The sequence below is a fragment of the Polypterus senegalus genome, chromosome 2 (genome assembly GCF_016835505.1).
Source record: "Polypterus senegalus isolate Bchr_013 chromosome 2, ASM1683550v1, whole genome shotgun sequence".
Classification (NCBI taxonomy): Eukaryota; Metazoa; Chordata; class Cladistia; order Polypteriformes; family Polypteridae; genus Polypterus; species Polypterus senegalus.
The window spans coordinates 118,370,351-118,391,334 of NC_053155.1; the positions used below are offsets into that span (position 1 = coordinate 118,370,351).

Genomic DNA, 20,984 nt, shown 5'->3' on the forward strand with positions numbered 1-20,984 from the left:
TTGTTGCTCTTAAGAGATAATCTGCAAAGGTGTGTATATAAAGCTTTTTATATATTATAACTTAATTGGCATGTGCCTTAATGCAATGCAGGTTAAAAAAATCATTATTAGTATCCATCCATCCATTATCCAACCCACTATATCCCGACTACAGGGTGACGGGGGTCTGATGGAGCCAAATTCCATTCAAACACAGGGCACAAGGCAGGAAACAAACCCCGGGCAGGGCGCCAGCCCACCACAGGGCACACACACACACACCAAGCACACACTAGGGACAATTTAGAATCGCCAATGCACCTAACCTGCATGTCTTTGGACTGTGGGAGGAAACCGGAGCTCCCAGAGGAGAACGGGGAGAGCATGCAAAATCTACGCAGGGAGGACCCGGGATGTGAACTCGGGTCTCCTAACTCCGAGGCAGCAGTGCTTCATTATTAGTATGTTTGAGTTAATTTTAATTAGGTACAATTACAAAAAATGTATTGTCACATGTGTAGGTATGCTAATATCTCTTACAGGGTGGATTTTAAGGGTATACCAGGAAAGTGTTGGCGGTAGCACCGCTCCTATCCATTATCATTTCCTGAAAATAGAAATCTGGAAGAAGATTCTAAACTTTTAACTGCACCCTCAGCTCACAATGCAAAAAATGAGTGTCATTTGTCTGTCTGGCAGCAGGAGATTGTGGAAGATACCATTGGCGTTTATTTTGCCTTACCACCCTTCCTTTTTAGCCTAACTATAGCTAATGAACAAGGCTATACCGGTACCCCAGTCCTTTTTCAGGTCTAATTATTATAACATACTGTATACATACATTGTAAACTGCAGCATATATACTTTTATATTTCTGATGAAAAAGTTGCATTTCAAAATTAATAATTGAATTGCTAATAGGAGTGCACAGTAGGTTACAAAAGGATTAATGACTAATTGGATCATAAAAGTTGTGAGAAGGGCAGCACGGTGGTGCAGTGGTAGCGCTGCTGCCTCGCAGTTAGGAGACCCGGGTTCACTTTCCAGGTCCTCTCTGCGTGGAGTTTGCATGTTCTCCCCGTGTCTGCGTGGGTTTCCTCCGGGTAATCCGGTTTCCTCCCACAGTCCAAAGACATGCAGGTTAGGTGGATTGGTGATTTTAAAGTGTCCCCAGTGTGTGCTTGGTGTGCGTGTGTGTGCCCTGCGGTGGGCTGGTGCCCTGCCTGTGGTTTGTTTCCTGCCTTGCGCCCTGTGTTGACTGTGATTGGCTCCAGCAGACCCCCGTGACCCTGTAGTTAGGGTATAGGGGGTTGGATAATGAATGGATGGAAGTTGTGAGAAGCTGTTCACCTTTATACACGTTAATATTTGGTAAGTTCTCAACAACCTGTGAGGTGATCATTTTCTTATTACAGTGAAAATAAAAAAGTGTTCCTACTTATCAGTGATCATAAGAAGTGCTTTTCTGTAAAGGTCTGCTTATCAATGGTTTCTTCTTCAGAAACACATTTAATTACATCTATTAATACTATTTGCAATTTTACATGTCTAGTGCAGAACAGAGTTAAGATATCTTGTTAATAAATCTGCATCTCCACAAATGATGATGTCTGGCAGAATTATCTCATTTTGAAATGAAGATTAAAAAGTAAAATACATTTTTGATTAAATAATATTTATCTATAAAACAAACTTGCAAATATAATAGACACACACATCATTCACTACTCTCTTTGAATCCTTCTCCATAATATAAATGCTGCAGATTACCAAATGTATACATTTATTTTGTGCTCCTTAGCATAATATTGCTCATGTGTATAGAAAATATGTCACCAAAAAACAAGAATCTAATTAAAATTCCCTATTCATAATAAACCCTTCCTTATGAAATGCCATATAAAAAGTATAATAGAAATCATAGTCATTATCAATTGGCAGTTGCTTTCTTTATTTGTGTAAACAAAGAAAGTGAGTTTTTAGAATTGTACCTATTGACCTGCTTTCTTGAATTGTTTAGAATGTTGCTCAAACCACAGTAGTCCTTTCATGTAGTAATATTGGCATGTAAAGAAATCTCTGCAAAATAGCACTGGAAAGTGACACAGACTTCTTTTTGTTTTGTTTTGTTTTGCATATCCACACTGCCTCCTTTACTCTATGTGAACAACCTAAATTAGAAACAAGAGAAACCTTTTGCATAACATGCAGACATAAATGCAAGACACAAGGCGAAAACATTGATTCACACAGCCAGATCAGAAAACTCGAAGGATAAACTTAAGTTAGCATAAATAAATCAATAAATACATATAAACAAAATGTCAGAAACAATCCTTGGATGGACACATTAAGACACAAACAGCCCAGGGCCAGGCATACTTTGAAAAATTCTGTATCAGAAACATTGGGAATAAAATCCCCAATAAGCAATCTAGTCTATCGTTTTTGCATTCAGTACTTCAGAAAAATCAAGATTCTAACCTATTGTATATTACGTACATAGGATATATACACTATATAGCATTTTTTTTTTACTACAGTACTTTTGTACATGCTTGATTTGTATTCTCTAATGTAAATAAAGCTAAAATGTTACATAAGGCATATGTACATTTTTTTTTCAGATTAAACAACCATTAGCCACACATTCATACTCTTCAGCATCCCCTTGGTCAATTGCCAAGAAAACTCATTAATATATGTATATACAAAAATTACAAATGCAAATGCCCAGTCATATATATATATATATATATATATATATATATATATATATATATATATATATCAAGTCATTATTATTTAATATTTAGAAACAATCTCATTAAAAATACATGCTCTTGTCCAGCAGCTATTAGTAATACTGTACATTACCCCCCTTTAACCAGTTCTCTTGATTGCTTATTATAGGTTGAACAGCTTAAAAGAAGAGTAAAACTGAAATGTGTGAACTACTTTATATAGTTCTAGAAAATCGATTTACTTCTGCAGTGAAACCAAGCATACACACTGCCTTAAGCCCACTCTGCAGGTCTACACCTTTGATTCATTCTCCATTCTCTCGACATCTCCGTTCCGCTCAGTCTGCTCTTTGTTATTGCGGCTTGTCCCTTTATCCTTTTCTTCCTCAGTCTCTAGCTCTGCGTGCTGATTTAGCTTGCTAGCTACTGACCAGCTGAGAGGCAGCCCTTCTCGGGCAGTCATCTCCATCAGCTCGTGGGCACTGCAGGTCGGTGTGTTTGTCTCATAGGTTTCATGGAAACTGTTGTAATCCACCTCGTAAAAACCATCTTCCAGGGTAAGAACAGGTGTAAAGCGGTGGCCCCAGAGGATCTCACTCGTCACATAGGAACTTCTGGCTTGACAAGTCATTCCTAAATAGAAAAGTCAGAAACATAAATAGATCAGCAGTGGGTTCATGGACTTTATTGTACGTGTATAAATTAATAAGTATCCTTTATTCCAAGCTAAGCAAAAACCGACAGTGTCCTTTTAGATTTACTTCTCTTTTTCTCTTAACATTACAACGACTTTTTGTATTATGACTACTCAATTTAATATAAAGGGATGCAAGAACCTGCATTTAAGACATCAGATCTTCAGATATTTATAATGAATTGTAGGATATCTTGAAGTAAAATTCGCTTGTATTTTAGAGTAGTGATCCCATCCACATATCAAGTTTCTGTTCCCAGTTTTTTTTAATTCATCCCATCACAGAGGAAATTAGCCAGTCCTACCAGGATAGAGTACAAGACAGGAACCAAACCAGCCTAGAAATGCCCAGTACATGGAGGACACCCACACTTTTCCAGACAAGACCAATTTAGAACTGAGGAAAAAAACCTTGAAAGCCCTGAGAAACATCTAACTGGACAGCAGCAGAATGTGTACACGTCACAAATCCAAAGAGTCAAATTCCTGTGCATTAAGTGATTCTGATTTGGATAGTGAGTGATCTGGGACCACCGATATGGCAGTGTTGACATCTTGTTTTAAAACATATGTCATAAAATAATACTTTAAACATTAAGTGTGTCTTACATGTGCACCAGCACTCTGACACCCTCTGCTTTCTATAAATAACACATTTAGTCGACATATCTTGACTTTTGTAATGATTTTAAATATAGTGTGGCTCATTTATGATTAAGTATATTGCTTCTCTTTGGTACCCAGACTCTGTTTATGTCTTTGTTTTACTGCAGAAATTGTCAGTATTGTAAGGAATTATTCCTTATTTTCCCTATGGAATTTATTAAAATCAAATAACATTCCATACAAGCAAGTCAAGGTTTACACCCTCATCCCTCAGAATGATTCCTTTTTTATAGGCAATTGTGTATCAAAGTAAATGATCCAGTGCTTTTTTTTTTGAGAATCCAAATTAATTTCTGGCATTTTTGTGGCCCAGCCTGGTCACCATTTTGTATTGTTTTTTTTTTTTTTTGCATATTTATCATGATTTTGAGCACCTGATGGCTGATATGAGTGTGCACACAGAGCTCATGACCTTGACCTGGATATTCTAACACAATGGAATAAAATGTCCTCTGGGGTAATCCTTCTCTACTGTATCTGAGCTGTGGAAAAAAAAAACTTTTTCTACTGCTTACTAAAAACTTTATGCTTCATTCTTTTGTGTATCGACCTTTCGCCTTTGTCCTTGACTTGGTATTTGATCAGTGGTTTTGGCCTTGATGCACAGATTTTTTTGACATATTGGTTTTGACTCATTCTGTTTTTACATCCTTTTCATGGTTACTCCAAATCTCGTCCACAGTCATAACAAATATTCTGTATGTTCAACAGGAGAGACTTGCTTAAAATGAGTGTAAAACATTACAATTTGGACTTTTTGTATTTGTAATACTATATGAGGTTTCCACGTAGAGCAGCGGTGCCCAACTCCAGTCCTGGAGGGCCCCAGTGGCTGCAGGTTTTCATTCTAACCCTTTTTCTTAATGAGTGACCTGTTTTTGCTGCTAATTAATTTCTTTTGAATTCATTTTATTTGACTTGCTCTTGAAGACTCAGACCCCTCAATTGTTTCTTTTTCCTTAATTAGCAGCCAAACAATAATGAGATACAAAATGAGCCAAAACAGTACCAGAAAAACATCATATAATATCTGAAAATAAAGAAAGGTGAAGGTCTCAGGAATGCTGATCTGTTCTTAGAAAAGAGAAACACACAATTTCAGAAATGTCTGCTATTGCACAATGACAGCAGCAACAAGCCATGGAATTAAAGAACGGGTTTAATTAACAACAAGACTCAGCGCCTCATTAAGCAACTGGTTGGAGTGAAATTGGTTGGAGTTTGAGATCCTGACTTAGTTGGTCTGCTGTTGATTCACTCACTTCACATTTCACTTCTGTTTGGGTGCCATTTAAGGAAAGAAATGAAGCAATTCAGAGGAACAATGAAGAAATTCAGGGAAACATTTCTTAAAAACCAAGTCAATTAAAATTAATTCAAAAGAATTTAATTAGCAGCAAAAACAGGTCACTAATTAAGAAAAGGGTTAGAATGAAAACCTGCAGCCACTGTGACCCTCCAGGACTGGAGTTGGGCACCCCTGACTTAGAGAGCAGAAACAGGGACAAAGCTAAATCTACAATCCAAACTATACAATATCCAAAATCCTTAAGCACTTAACAAAATATAAATTTTTTTTTTTCCTCTAAGAGGTTAGCATGCCTTAATCTTCTTTACATGTGTCTAACAACCAACCATACTAAGTCCCTGTTTGAATCACAGCCTGAATTTCACTCATATTATGCTATGCAAGCTGCATTTTGAAGGGATGCATTGATAAATAAGTAGACTGTGGACTACAAAACACACACTCAAGAATATTTTAGTAAGCAAAGTAAAGACAATATGTGTTTAATAATTAGGAACAGGAGATAAACGCAATCTGAACATGTCAAGAACAACGCCAGACAAATCAAACCTATTAGAAGGACTAAAGTGAACTTGCAAAAACCAATAACAGAAGAAAAGAAAATAAATAAAAGGAAATGATTTTTATGTACACATTTAAGGTTTATATGATATGAAAGAGATATCCATGGTAACCTAAATATGTTTGTTTTGATGATGTCACATGCATCACACTTCTCAGAGAACTGTAGGAGGCAATCACCATGGTAACTCATGATGCTGAAGCTCCAAAATGGAGGTGCCCAAAACAAATTAAACATGTCATCATAACAGTAATAATTTTCAACTTCAAACAGGTAATTATTGTCATTTTAGAATTACTGACCCTATACCCCCCCAGGTTGACATATTCTTTCTCCAAATATGCTCAAGGGTACCCTGAAAAAAATGAATTAAAAAAAAAAACACAGATCATAACAAGGAGTATAACCTTTATCATAAGACAGAAATATATTGTAAAACGATTTTACACATAACTTCTAAAAACATAAAAAGTAAAAAAAAACACAGGGTTGAAATGTACTTTGGTGCTGATTGGATATTCATAGTTTAAAAAAAGACAAAAAACTTAAACAGAATATATTTCTATGTTCATAAAGCCTGAGATCTCTGCATTTGGGTCTTGTAGAAGGCAATGTATTCCACAGAGGTGCTCTGACAATGAGCCACATTTATGGAGACAGATAACAGTAGACACTCCTTCAAAGTCACCAATGTACCCAAAGCAGAAAGCCACAAAATCCAACGACCAAAAAAATAAAAAATATGAAAGGGTAAAAACTTTCGACAGTGTTTTTCTTTATTCTTCTGTTCCCAGACACATTAGGCCACATTATTAAGCATTTCATCTGACTTAGTAGTACATTCAAAACATCTAAAATACTTCAGCATATTCTTAGAAGTTTGATTTCAATGAATAAACACTTGTTTTGATGATTTATGCCATGGAAAAATATGCATGCAGTGAATACTTCACAAGTTGCAAATGTATTATATTGCTTTTTATTTGGACAGATTTTCCAACTGGATAATGAGTTGATTTATGCAGCACTTTACAGTGGTTTACATAAGGAAAGACACAATGAGCAGGGAGGCCTCTGTGTAAGTGTGTAAGGTTTACTTTGAGCGTATTAGCATAAGATTATACAAACTCCTTCCAACAAGGTTTTATTACTTTTTCAAAAAAAAGGAAATTAGGCTGTATATCAAAACTCTGTGAGTCACATTATCTTGTTTGTTATGAACTGAATGAGACTGGCTGGAAGCAAATGGAAGGTGGAAACCAGAAAATGAATTAAGTATGGCAAGAACAAAAGCATATTAAGAAGCAAATGAAGCAAGAAACAAAAAACGGACCAGTAAATAAAAAGAAAGACATTAATCAGATTTCAGAACACACCACATTGTGCAACAGTCGGCTTCCACTACCATTAAAGAGAAAAAGATTGTTTGATGAAGGGAATTCAATAATGATAAACGGCAACAGGTTATTTGGCCATGGTCATAAAAGTAAATGCTCAAAACGGCACTGCCCATTAAAAATACCAATGCCATCGCCATAACAATAAAGAGTATGCGCAATTGCAAAAGCAAATAAAATAAATAAAAAAACAGATTCATCACAGTTAACTGTTTGCAAAATCACTTAAAATTGTTTATCTTCCTTTCAAATCAGCCCAAACAAAATGGATCCTGGTAAAGTAATGAAAGGGAATGCAAGATCTTGCAGTGAAATAATGTAAATTCCTTTTATATGATTTTAATATAAAAATGACAGTAGTCAAAGACAGTTATATAACTGATGTACTTTATCATTTTTGTTAATTTAATTTATGCAAATAAACTTTAAATAGATGGGTAGAAGAGTGCACGAAAAGCTATTTTAGTATTTTAATGAAAAACTGTGATGATACAAGACAGAATGGAAGACTGCACTACTGTTTATAAAATATGCTATTATATCTGACAACATGATCTTTCTTAGTGCCTTCCACTAGGGATCGTACCCTGGTCTGGGAGGTTAGCATTTTGTTTTATTTGTGGATACTGTGCTGTCACAAACTTATTCATGCATTAAATGTGATAGCCATTTTGTTGGTGGTGTCACACACGTGTGCCTGGGCAACAACTTTGGGGCTTGTTGATTTGCAATTCCACCCTGCGTTGGGGTTTGGTGCTGCTTCCTAATGCCTCTCCTCTTCTTCCCTATACAGAATTGGAGAATCATGGTCCGACAGTGTATGACGTCACTTTTGGGTCGAATGGACCCATCCCTTCCACCTCATAACTGGCACCGCCACCATCTTTTCTCGGTCTGATTGGAGACTTCCATCTGTAAAGATGTATATATTTTTTTGTGCAACAATACACTGTAAACATCGTTTGGTGCCCCAACCTTTCTTTGTTTGTGTTTTCTATTATAGTGGACACATTTGTAACATATGGAAAAAGATTCTGGATGGTTATAGGCTTGCGTTTCATAATATATTACCAGTCATCCCAAGCAATGCACACAAGAGTTTTTTTTTTTTGTTCTTTATTTCGTCTTATACAATTTCTTGTATTAGGAATTTGTTACTTTTCACATACCCCTTGGCATCAGAGCACAGGGTCAGCCATTGTACAGCACCATTGTAGAGGAGCAATTACAGGGTAAGGGTCTTACTCAAGGCTCCCAGCAGAGTAGGATCTCTTTTGGCAGTGACGGGGATTCAAACCAGCAACCTTCTGGATACCAGCGCAGATCCTTAGCCTCAGAGCCACCTCTCCACCCTGTGGTGGATGTGATATGACTTAATGGGTCAGTTATTATATAAGCAGAGTTGTGTACACTTTGACACACTTTTATAAAGTTAACTGTGGTTGATTATTGAAAAAATATGTAGTTGTCATGTTCTGCAATTGGCCTAGTGTTTTTTTTATGCTTTTTTGTATATTTTTCTTTTATGTCTTTTTTCATATATATATTTTTAACTAAATACCTCCAGTTACTGACATCATGGGGATTTTTTACTCATATAGCATGGCATGGTAAGCTTGTTAGTTTCTCTGGTCTATTTTATAGAGCTAGGAACCATCTTTATGACATTTTCTTCACTTCTCCTGCTCTTGTTACTTTTCTTTGTTTCAGTGTTTTTCTTTTATCTCATTTTTACCAGCATTGTGGTGCTATTTTTTCCTCTAGAGGACCTAACAAGTTTAGGCAAGCCACATAAATTCAGGTGACCAAAGCAGCTAGCACTTGTGGGTCCTACAATGGTGTCTCTGCAGTAGCTTCCTTTTGTCTGCTTGAGAAAAACATGACAGACTGATTTCTTGGTGAAGTCTTCTTGTCACTTCTTGTACCTATAAAAGATGACTTTGTGACACTTCCTGTAACTCTTGAACATTGTATTATTATTTAATGCCAGCTGAGTCCTGAACATTGTACAGCTCAAAGCGAATAAGCAGGCAAGTAAAAGATAAAAGAGCATTTCAGAACGGTATAGGGAGAATACCACGACTGGCATATTATAGTGGAAGATTGAAATTTCAAAAAGGCAGCATTTAGTTTGTATATGAAGTGCTTATGATCACAATAAGTTTATAGGGTATTGTTGTCGGTCAGGATGCCACAATACCAGGATTTTTATATTCAATATCTAAATTGTGAAATACTGACATTTTATGATACTCAGCTCCTATTTAGTACTACGGCAAGAACAGAAATCCCATTCACCTCTTTTTATTAAAAGTTATTTATTTAAGTGAACAATAGTGTGCCCTTTTCTGTAATAGAATATAAAGTATATAAATACTAATTTATATTTTTTTAAAATAGTGGCATATCCATCAAGTAGTTACTTAATATCAAAAAACAATGCAGGGCTTGAATTGTAATGTGCAGATATTGTAAAACAGGGAGAGAAAGGGTATGGGGGTCTAATCTTGGTGCAGTTGCAGCACAGGGTTTATAAAGAATGATAGCATCATGGTCTACCTCATTTATCTTACTATGTGCAAATTCTACATTTATTCTCTGACATTTTTTCTCCACCTACTGAAAATTTACTACTTACAATCAATTCTAAAGATACAAATTCAAACATTATTACATAAGCACTGATGAATTAGTGATTTCAAAGATAATTCTCTTGGACTAATTCCTTAAAGTAGGTTTTGGGGCAAAATGCTTTTAATTTGTTAGAGAATCACTCTGTTATGTTTGTAACATTTGCTATTGTAAGCTTTATAGTTACATCATTAGCTGGTCAAAAAACTTAATAAAGTATTATTTAACAGATGAGTAAAAGTGATTTAATTTCAAACTCCTGGTGCTTTAATTGTACAGAGTTTAAGGATTCCTTTGTAATGAGAAGTCAAACATAATGACACCTTCTATTGGCTAACTAAAAAGATTAGAAAATTCAAGCTTTTGAAGCAACTCAGGTCCCTTCTTCAGGCAGGTCGTAATTTTTACTTTTTGATGAAATCTTGATTACATCTTCCCTGAAGAAGGGGCCTGAGTTGCGTCGAAAGCTTATTTTTTGTAATCTTTTTAATTAGCCAATAAAAGTTGTCATTTTGCTTGAATTCTCACTACATCCATCATGGCTAACACTGTATAACTTCCTAGTACTACAGGCTTCCTGTGTGAAATCGATCTAGTCAGTTTTACTTTAATCCATTTACTGAACTCTTGCATAACGGCCTTTGTTGTGCTAGTTTCAAAATATCTTATATGAGCGCTCAGACTTTATTACTGCTCAAGTCCAGAATTAGAAAATTAACTCTGTGTGTGTGTGTATATTTATACATATTTATGCATCACATTGTATATATTATACAAGAAAATCTTGAGACGAGACTATTACCAAGAGATTTTTTCAAGTCCCGCCCCCTCTCAACCATTTTCAACCATGCCCAAGGTCCTTTCACCTCTTATTCGGGTGAATACTTTTATCAGACCCAGTTCCTGCGCTCTCGGCTCTTATAAATTTTTACATTTTCCTCACTTTAAGTTCCTAATAAAAGAAGACTTCTGTCCAAATCTTATTGAGGAATTTCATCCTGAAGGGTTATCAACAGAACAAATGAGTACACGGGCAATCCTAGCACAGAGAAACGATGAAGTCAAACGAATTAACGTGAAAATTGTCGATTGGTTAATTGTTTAAATGCGTATTAATAGACTATGCTGGTGGTGATGGTACGGAAGATGAAAACATCAACTTACAAAATCCTGTAGAATATCTACAACTGTTAACACCATCTGGTCATACACCAGCTGAATTACTGTTTAAAAAATAATGTATTGTGTATATATATAAAGAGATTTGAGAGAGAGTGACCTCCATACTTTTTGGGACAATGGCACATTTTTGCTTGATTACCCCTCTTCTTCACAGTTTAAAATTACAAAACAATTCAGATGTGATTAAAATGCAGACTTTAATTTTATGGTACAGTGGAGCCTCGGGTCAGGAACGTATCGGACCACGCACAATTAAGGTTACGACCAAAAAAGTTCACCAAACTTTTGCATCTGTTCACGACCACACACTCGGGTGTCAAACAAGCCAGTTTCCCTTCTGGTTCGTACGCGGCGATGATTTCTGCACGTGTTCAGTCTCTCCCTGTGCATTCGCTGTGCAGCGAGCAAGAGAGAGAGAGAGTGAGAGAAAGCGAGAGAGAGAGCACGAGAAGGCAGTTAAAGAATGCACCGGGCTTGTTTTTAAAGAGACTGCAAGGTTAGTTTTCTCTGTTCAAGGTTTTCTCAGTGTTATTCAATGTTTTTACATTTAGTTCACTATTACTTCTTAACACAGTTTATTTATAGATGACTGTTTTATTAAAGAATACATGATGAGAAAGCACAGTTTAAAATGATATTTAAATTTCCAGTATAAACTAAATAGTTGTGATTCACAAACATAGCAAATCAATGTCCAGGCCTCCACAAATACCCATAAAGTAGGCCAGGACTTTCACTGACCAGCCCACAAGAGGCTCATCTCAATCTAGCTGATCCTGCAACTACTATCTGCTGGCTTTTGGCCTAGCAGGCTCGAAAATGAGGAAACTGGATTTTACAGTTCAAAACATATCTCCCAAATACCACAACTGCCTCACAAGAGGGAGAAATCTTGAAAACTTACACTTTCTTTTTACCCCCTGGCTTTGTTCCCCTCCTATATGTGTAACCTGCTTTACCTCTTCAACCAATGCAGAATGTCAGCCAATAATGTTATTTTCATTGACTGTAAAACAAAGGGCAGGTTAAGTCCATCTTGAACATTTTGTAAGTCATAGGGTGCATATGAATGCATCACATTTTCAGAAATGCAATACACTATTTTAGATTGTTGCTGCAAATATCAAATGAATAACAATTCTTGTAACATCCTTGAAACTACACATAATGATTAAAATCAATGTGTTTTTGACTTTAGGAGAATGTAGATTTTGCATGATCTGTATATACTGTAGCTGTGAAAAACATTTTTCATAATAAAGAAATACAGCAAATGGATGCTCTAAAAGTAATAAGACATTGTGTTGTTGTTGATGTTTTGCATCATATTAATGGCCTATCTGGCCCCACAACTCTCCCTCACTTCTCATCCTTGGAGATCTAGAGCCTGCTCTGGCAGCAATAAAAAGGGAACCAACCCTTGAGGGGACATCATCATTATATTACAAGACACACTTATGCACATAATGCAGTTGGGCTAATTTAATGTAATAAAGCTACTTGATGGCATGTCTCTACACAAGAGAAATTACAGTCTATGTGGGCACTTGAATGAAATAGGCAGTGTGACGGTCTGGCTGCCCTCAGCTGGCATCCACCCTTGAACCCAGGTTATTGATAGTCATGTCTGAAGCTGAACTGGGCAATAAGGACACATTAAAACAAGAGGTAGGTGCAGAAGTGTTCACTACTCATTAAAAAAATTAATGTCACCCAGAAATGTTCATGTTTTTTTATAGAAATGATACCTCTTATTATGAAGATACCATTAAATGAATTTAAACATATAGCCAAGGCATTACTAGTGTTTATAATGGCTGTTACAGCTTACAATGACTGATTCACCAGAACAGTTGCATTTTGCCATTTGTTCAGGGTCCTAGTGGTCTGCTCTCTCAGCGTATCCTAAATCAGTCATGTTTCTAACTGCATTAGCACCACTGAAACCTGTTATTCTGTGCACTTGGTTTGCAAGGTACTGCCTTTTCTAAAGTTCAGTTCTGTGTTCATATAAAGGTATCCGTTACTGTCTTGAGAGAAGAGGGCAAACTGGATCTAAAGAGAAAAAGAGAAGAAAACCTATATGGGCAACTTCATAAGTGGATAAGAACATCAGAGCCTGTAGGTCATGAAATAAACACCTTACTGGTCCCCAGCTGACTTCTTTTTTAATTCTTCTTTAAATACACACCAAATATCAGTGTCATCTACAACAAAGTAAGGTGATTCATGGGAGGCAGAGTTTCAAAGAAAAAAAAACATATCTTAAACTGGCAAATAAAAAGAAAAGGTTAAAATGTGCAAAAAGCACAGACATTGGACAGAAGATGACTGCAAAGTGAATTATGCTCAGCATCATTAGGTTGTCTTTTCTGTGTTCTGCAGATGACACTGGTATTTGGTGTGTATTTAGTGAAGAAGATAACTGTGCAAGCCCACTTGGAGTGGTTGGTTCCTCCTGCTCCATGGCCGCTTAACAGGAATGACACTCTACTTGAAGCCCCCTCTGCTCGCTCCTCTCTAGGTCCATCCCCGATCACTTGCCTTTATACAACTGTACTGGCTCTGTCACCATCCTGACATTTCTTTCTTTCCTTCCATTTAGGATCACCATCCTGGCGAGACAAGATGCCTAAACGTGCCTAAACGGATGAGCTGTCACAATATTGGGACCAGAGTGCTGCCATGCAGTGGGCAGTGCTTGAGCACCACACCAGTTCTGATTCCCAACAGGCCTAACCTTATTGGTTCTCCAATGGTTTTGACTCTTCTGGGGATGACCTGAATTCTGAAGGAGCTTCAGTTAAGACACTACAGCCATGTGGCACGATTCCCTCAGGATCCGACTCACAGGATCCTTATCACTGAGAACCGAAGCGGCTGGACCAGGCCAAGGGGATACCCATGTAACACCTGGCTGTGGCAGATGGATGGTCATTTCCGGGGGGTGGGACTGGTCTGCATGTCTGCTTGGTGGGTTTCCAACCAGGATCCCAAACTGTTTCATCGTGTGGTGGGTGCAGCAACTCACTGTACCAGTTCATGCTCCTCAATAGACCTGACCTGACCTTCTATTTAACTTCCAGTCTTTCACTTGTGCTTTGTTTCTTTTCTTGTTTCTTCTCCCTTTGTTCCACTCAGGGGACTTTTATACTTTAGTGGGCTTAGATATCTAATTACACACCCCAGAGCACTAAACAGGGAATTGGACAAACTGTATGCATCTGCACTTGAAAGCATGCTCCACCAATCCCCTCATCAACACCCCTAGGCTGCATGTTCACGCTACCACTTGCACCTATGCCCGCCAGAGCCTGAGCACACTGTCTTTTAAACAAAACTCATGCACTGCCACAGACCCCAAATGGGTCTTATCACAAACCTCCCTCACAACCCGCCATGTGCACAGTAGGGATGAATTACCTGACTGACCAATGCATGAAATAACCAGCAATGGGCTGTACAAATAAAATACATCAAGAAATGTAATGTTTTTGCTGTCTTTGAGTTTGTTTTGTCCTTCAGGGTTAGAAGGCAGCATGACATACTCTTGAAAACATTATCCATCCATCCAACTATCAAACCCACTTATCAACAGGAATTTCTCCTGCCTAAAACTTGATACTTGCTTGCTTGTTAAAACAGTGAACCTGAAACCACATATTTGTAAATTCAAATTACTGTTTGGGTCTATGGTTTAAATTCATCTGGTGTTCCTCATGGCTTGTCGGTTGTGTCCATGTTCTCATGGGCCTACTCCAGGGAGTATGATTTCCTGTCTCTTCCGAAGATGTCCTTGCTGCTTGAATGGTGACATTAAGTTGCTTCATTGTGAATTGTGTACATGGATGTCAGCCATGATGGATTGGTGTCTCCCCAGGGTGGAATTGCATACAATGCTATTTTGTGGCCAGAATTAGGTGCAGGAAAACTGGAAATGACTATTTGTCTCCCATATATCATGATTCTGTTGATTTCAGGTGCAATAATTGATCAACTAATAATCAAGGCTATATAAATGAATGATTAGGTTTGTATCAGTGTAACCTGAGCCATGTAAATTGATGCACTGTGAAAAAACACCTTTTGTCCAGTAGGTTAAGTTGGTCAAAACTTCAATTTGCTGTTTTTTTTCCTTTCATATAATCAAAAAAGAAAATAATTAGTTTTTTAACTTCTGGGCAAGGTACCAGATCTTGAAGTAAAGGCAAAAAATGGTGTAATTTAACCCAGATATCTATCTGTATGTCCTTATAATTACAAGGACCAAAAAATTAAGAATAGTACTCGACAAAGACAAGAACTGGTTAAGAACATAAAAGACAGCATTTCAAAAAACCTTGAATTAAATTCAGGAGGCTGTCAGATATTTATATTCCAATATATTATTTTTAGAATTGGTGCCATTCATCATTCTCTCTTCCTCCAAACCTTGTGTATTCACCTTAGATTTAGGTTTGAACAGTTTGTTTTGAAACAACAAAAGATGTGTCTGTAAACCTGGGATCTGATGGAGAAGATAAAGGGTTTTTTAGCAGATTGAGTTGTTATAATTTTTGAGATCTCACCAGTCTTATTCTATGGGAGTGTAGACTGATTTAATACTACAGTATATTTGGCTGTCCAGGAATTGAAACCCTTGAAGAAGAACTAATGGAAGGTGCCTTTTTTGCGGCCGGGAGGAGGACGATGAAGGACATCAGAATCAATTGTCAAATGATGTGTTGCTATTTCCTCCAGCATACAGACAGTATGTGTATGTTATCTCAAAGAGGTCAAGTGCAAAGCATGTTGATCAACTGGGCACGAGTACAGTAAGGTTCTAAACTGAACAGGAGAAGACAATGTTAATTTCCCTGTCTATTTATCAATTGCAAAAGAGATGGCCGGTTCATCAACTTGGGTAACTTTAATACAGTCTCATTTATTACTTCAGTCTGGTGACCTTTTTGTGCTCTTTGTCAAATGGGGTTAGATTTAGCTAATTGTAGGACTTGGTGACATGATTGTTAGTTATGGTCAGATAAATAGATAGATAGGAACTTTATATAAAAAGCCTATAAATTTCAATTTAATTTTTCATCACTTGTTTCTGAACTTTCAGTCGGGCAACATGAAATATTGGTTGGTCTCTAAATATCTGCAATTATAATTTTCCCAGCTTTGCAGTTTCATTTGCTGGATGAATGTGTGTGTGTATCAAGAGCTATTTATTAAAAAGTTGGACTATAGATTTCTTACTTCAAGAATTTATTTCTGATAATGCAGTATATTGCAATAAAATGTTAATCATAATAACACATTCTGCAGAGTATATTATATATTAATATCAATAAATGGATGGAGAAAAGGAGTGTTTCAAGTAAAGAAGTAAAGATCAAATAATAGATAGATACTTTATTAATCCCAAGGAGAAATTCACATAATCTAGCAGCAGCATACTGATAAAAACAATATTAAATTAAAGAGTGATAACAATGCAGGCAAAACACACAATAACTTTGTATAATGGGCATACAGTACATTGTTCAGAGTTTTTATATTTACTTTAAGGAATGCCCACCCAACAACTTCAGTGACACTCAGAAACCGAGGTTGTGTGATTACACTCTACCCACAAGAACAACCGACTTGGCGAAGGTTTATCAAGTTGAAGAAGAAGATGGTAATGCATTACTATTAATTTGCATACTGTGCACGCTTGACTTGTAACTATAGGCCACTTAATATATGATATGCACAAAATGCAGACATGTGGATACAAGACAGAAGCCTCTTATGCTCTTTTTCTTTGTGCCTTTTTGTGGTATAAGAAAGAGCAAAGTGGATCAACAAGTAAATTGACAAAACATAAAATTTATAAATACATCTCAGAAGAAAACCGAAGAAATAACAAATATTGAAATGCAGCTCTCTTGAATTTAAACAGCCTGGCTGGTATTTGTCTGAAAAGGAAACTGACTTCCTATGTGGTCCTACTTGGTTCTCCAGGGTACTTATCCACGATGGGACGTAAATCCCTTCAACAGTCAGTAAACCTGCCATCGGAGAACATTGTAAGTTCATTGATCTTTCCTCTAAGCATTTATATTCCTAACTCCTTCAGTTATCACACTTCAGCAGACTGAAGATATTTAACCTCTGCAGTAATTTTAATGTGTCAGATAAAGGAGAGGGTAAGGAGATTTACGGGACTTGAGATTGCAGTAAATATCTTACAAGTGCAAAAATAATTTTGTAATCTCTGAGGCAGTGTGACAAAAGCATTTTTAATGGCAAACGTTTATTAAAAATGTATTTTTACATTTTCTTTTTTTTTCTGAGATGGATAGTTAACCTGCTGAGGCATGTAGCTCTATGCTATAACGCTGCTAAACATAACACTATCCATCCATCCATTTTCTAACCCGCTGAATCCGAATACAGGGTCACGGGGGTCTGCTGGAGCCAATCCTAGACAACACAGGGCGCAAGGCAGGGAACCAATCCTGGGCAGGGTGCCAACCCACCACAGGACACACACAAACACCAAGCACACACTAGGGCCAATTTAGAATCGCTAATCCACCTAACCCGCATGTCTTTGGATTGTGGGAGGAAACCCACGCAGACACGGGGAGAACATGCAAACTCCACGCAGGGAGGACCTGGGAAGCGAACCCAGATCTCCTAACTGCGAGGCAGCAGCGCTACCACTGCGCCACCATGCCGCCCAACATAACACTATAAATCTAAGTAAATGAATATGCTATATAAAAAATTATTATTATTGTTATTATTATTATTAAATGCAAAGATTATGTAAGGAGACATTTTAGAAGTAACAGTAAATAGATAATAATAAACTAAATGATAAATAATAATAATAAATAAATAGTAAATTAGATATAAGTAACAGTAAACCCTACAAATATAAACAACTGTCTTATTTTCTTTCCCTGAAGAACCTCCTTGATATCAATCAGCCTGACTTCAACCCTGGGCAGTACACTGAAACCACCTTTTCTATTATCCATGAGAACCACCAGTCATCCAGAACTGTCTCCCTATCATTTACTCCCATCTCAGCCTCAGATATGCTGAGGTATCCGAGCTGCCCCAGGCTACACTGTGAAACAACATCACTGGAGCTGCTCTGATCTGCTTTAGCTTCTTCTTTGCAAGTTTCACAGTGAAATTTCTGTTCCAGTTTCATGCGAATATAAACCATCCATCCATCCATCCATCCATTATCCAACCCGGTATATCCTAACACAGGGTCACGGGGGTCTGCTGGAGCCAATCCCAGCCAACACAGGGCGCAAGGCTGGAAACAAACCCCAGACTCCCTCAATTTACAGTTTATAATCTCTTTAATCTTCTTTATGAGCTGTTTAGGATCTTGTGAACTCTTCCTTCATCCTATTGCTGTTATGCTAATGCCATTCAGTCTTTCTTTTCTGATAATCAAATAATCATAGCCTCAGCTTGATGTATCTACAAAGAATGACCGGGTTTCTACTTTAGCAAAGTTCTCTGTCTTTTGACCAAGTGTTTCTTTCACTGACATCCCCCATCAATTTGAGCTGAACTACAGCGCAGCGATTGCGTGTTAATCTTTTTAGCCTAACCTTACTTTTCTACAGAAGATTGCTCCTACATGTTTCTTTTATATATGTACTGCTCACTCTTTGGACATCCTTCCAACCATCAATTCATCATTCCTTTGACCCATTCTCAGAACCAGCTGATGTAGATTGGGTTTGTAGGGAGCAGGACCAACCCTCGGTAAGGGCCATGCCTGCACTTACTCTTGGATCTACAGTTTTATTGAGCCTACCCATTAAGCGTTCTGATTTTGCTGGGTTAACCACTCTTTTGGTTTACCAGATCATTTGGAAACTTAGTTTAATTTATCTGAAGATAAGTGTTGCATTACATTGTACAGAATGTATCAGTCAGGTCTCTGTTGTTGGCCTGCATTAGTTGCCATTGATGAGAGGCAATACACGTATAGCCAATTGCTTCTTGTTCCTGGATCCAAACATTCCAGAACAGTTAGGATGTTTTATTGGTAACTTTTTGAAAAGACTTGATGTCCTACCGCTTCACTCACACATCTAATATGGATGAATGTGGTGGTAAGTTTCATTACCTTTAATCCATTGAAGCCTTTAAGATGTCATTTCTTGTAACTGCCTGCACTACATGGTATAATGCTGTTATGATTTTAATGTAATGTATATCCATGGTTTTACTGTGTGACATTTTATATTAATTAAGTGTGTTAACATGTATCAGTTTGGTGTGTGAAGTTCATGAAATGAAGCTGCAGGGTCAGTTACTCTCAAGAAAAAAGGGAAATGTTTTTGAAAGCAGTGGCAGGGTTCCTTTTAAAACATTAAAAGATGAGGGATGTAATAATACAGATGGGCAACAATGGATTTAATGACAGGTAACAGAGGCCTGCATTTTCTAAACTAATATTATTTTATGGGGTCACAAAGCAAACTATAAAAGCAATATTCTTGGTATGTTCTACAATTGATATAGAATGGCGCATTATTATTGCAAGTTAGCTGTGGAATATGCCTTGGTGGGAGTTCCAATGTGGTTAAGAGGTGTGGCCTGCAGGGGGCACTCAAGCCACCCAAACCCGATACAGACATTTGCAAATACAAGTTCAGAAGCACAACACACAGTTTATTCTTCGTGGGAAATGCCTTCCCTTCAGCGTTTCCCACATACCAAAACAGTCCCTAAAATTAAACTTAAATAATATACAAACAGCACTTTTTCTTTCTCTTCTTCCGCCTTCACTTGTCCTTCGGCACGCTTCGTCCTTTTCCACCCAACTCTGGCTCCTGGAATGAAGGCGGGCGGCTCCTTTTATGCTGCACCTGAAAGTACTCCAGGTGGCTCATTAGCAAGATCCAGAAGTTCTTCTAAGGTTTGGCGGAAGCTCAACAAAATAGGGTTCTGCCCAAACTCCAAGTCCCATGTTGCCCAGTGGGAAACTTAGGCACTGCTGCAACCCAGAGGAACTTTAATCTGGCGGCCCGAGGGAGGTATTGTCCTGTGTTTATACTCCTCCAGTCCTTCCCGGTCTAAAAGAGTCTCAGCCAGGTAAGGGCCCTAGCCATCTGCCACAGATGATAGCTGAGTTATCAACAGTTATTCAAATCTGATAGTGTTTGATTTGAAAATCAGATCTTGAATGCTGTCTCAGACATTGCAGCATATATTAAAGTACAGACAGCCATTCTTTTTCAAAACTTGATCTATCAAATTCACTGTGTAATGTGGCTTGTGTCTATTCTGGTAGCACTGTGCGTCTCAGGGTTCACTACTTTATTCTAGGCCAATTGAGTTTCACTAGTCAACAAAATCTGTGCATTGTTGGTTTTTGGGATTAAACTGGAGTGTGTGCATAAAATGCATGGAGAGAACAGACAAATGTGCAAATCCCACACAAACACTAAAGGCAGTACAGTGGAACCTCGGGTCACAAACGTCTCTGAACACGTACAAATCGGGTTACGACCAAAAAGTTTGCCAAACTTGCATCTGTTCACAACCACACACTCGGGTGACAAACAAGCCAGTTTCCCTTCCGGTTCATACGCGCCGATGATTTCCGCACGTGTTCAGTCTCTTCCTGTGCAGAGAGAGAGAGAGAGAGTGCGAGAAGGCAGTTAAAGAATGCACCGGGCTGGTTTTTAAAGAGACTGTACGGTTAGTTTTCTATGTTCAAGGTTTTCTCAGTGTTATTCAATGTTTTTATATTTAGTTTACTATTACACTGTGCATTCTATGGTATAGTTAACTATTTTTGTGCTTA

General features: G+C 37.6%; 1 protein-coding gene across 3 annotated transcripts in view; it reads right to left on the bottom strand.

The window, feature by feature from the left end:
* Positions 1 to 2,805: 2,805 nt before the first annotated feature.
* Positions 2,806 to 20,984, bottom strand: part of kcnj6 (potassium inwardly rectifying channel subfamily J member 6) — a 426,614-nt gene continuing 408,435 nt past the window's right edge. For all 3 annotated transcript variants that reach the window (XM_039744460.1, XM_039744459.1, XM_039744461.1), the window contains one exon: positions 2,806 to 3,356. In XM_039744460.1, coding sequence (XP_039600394.1) covers positions 3,016 to 3,356 — 341 coding nt within the window. In that variant the 3' untranslated portion in view covers positions 2,806 to 3,015. The remainder of the gene's footprint in view (positions 3,357 to 20,984) is intronic.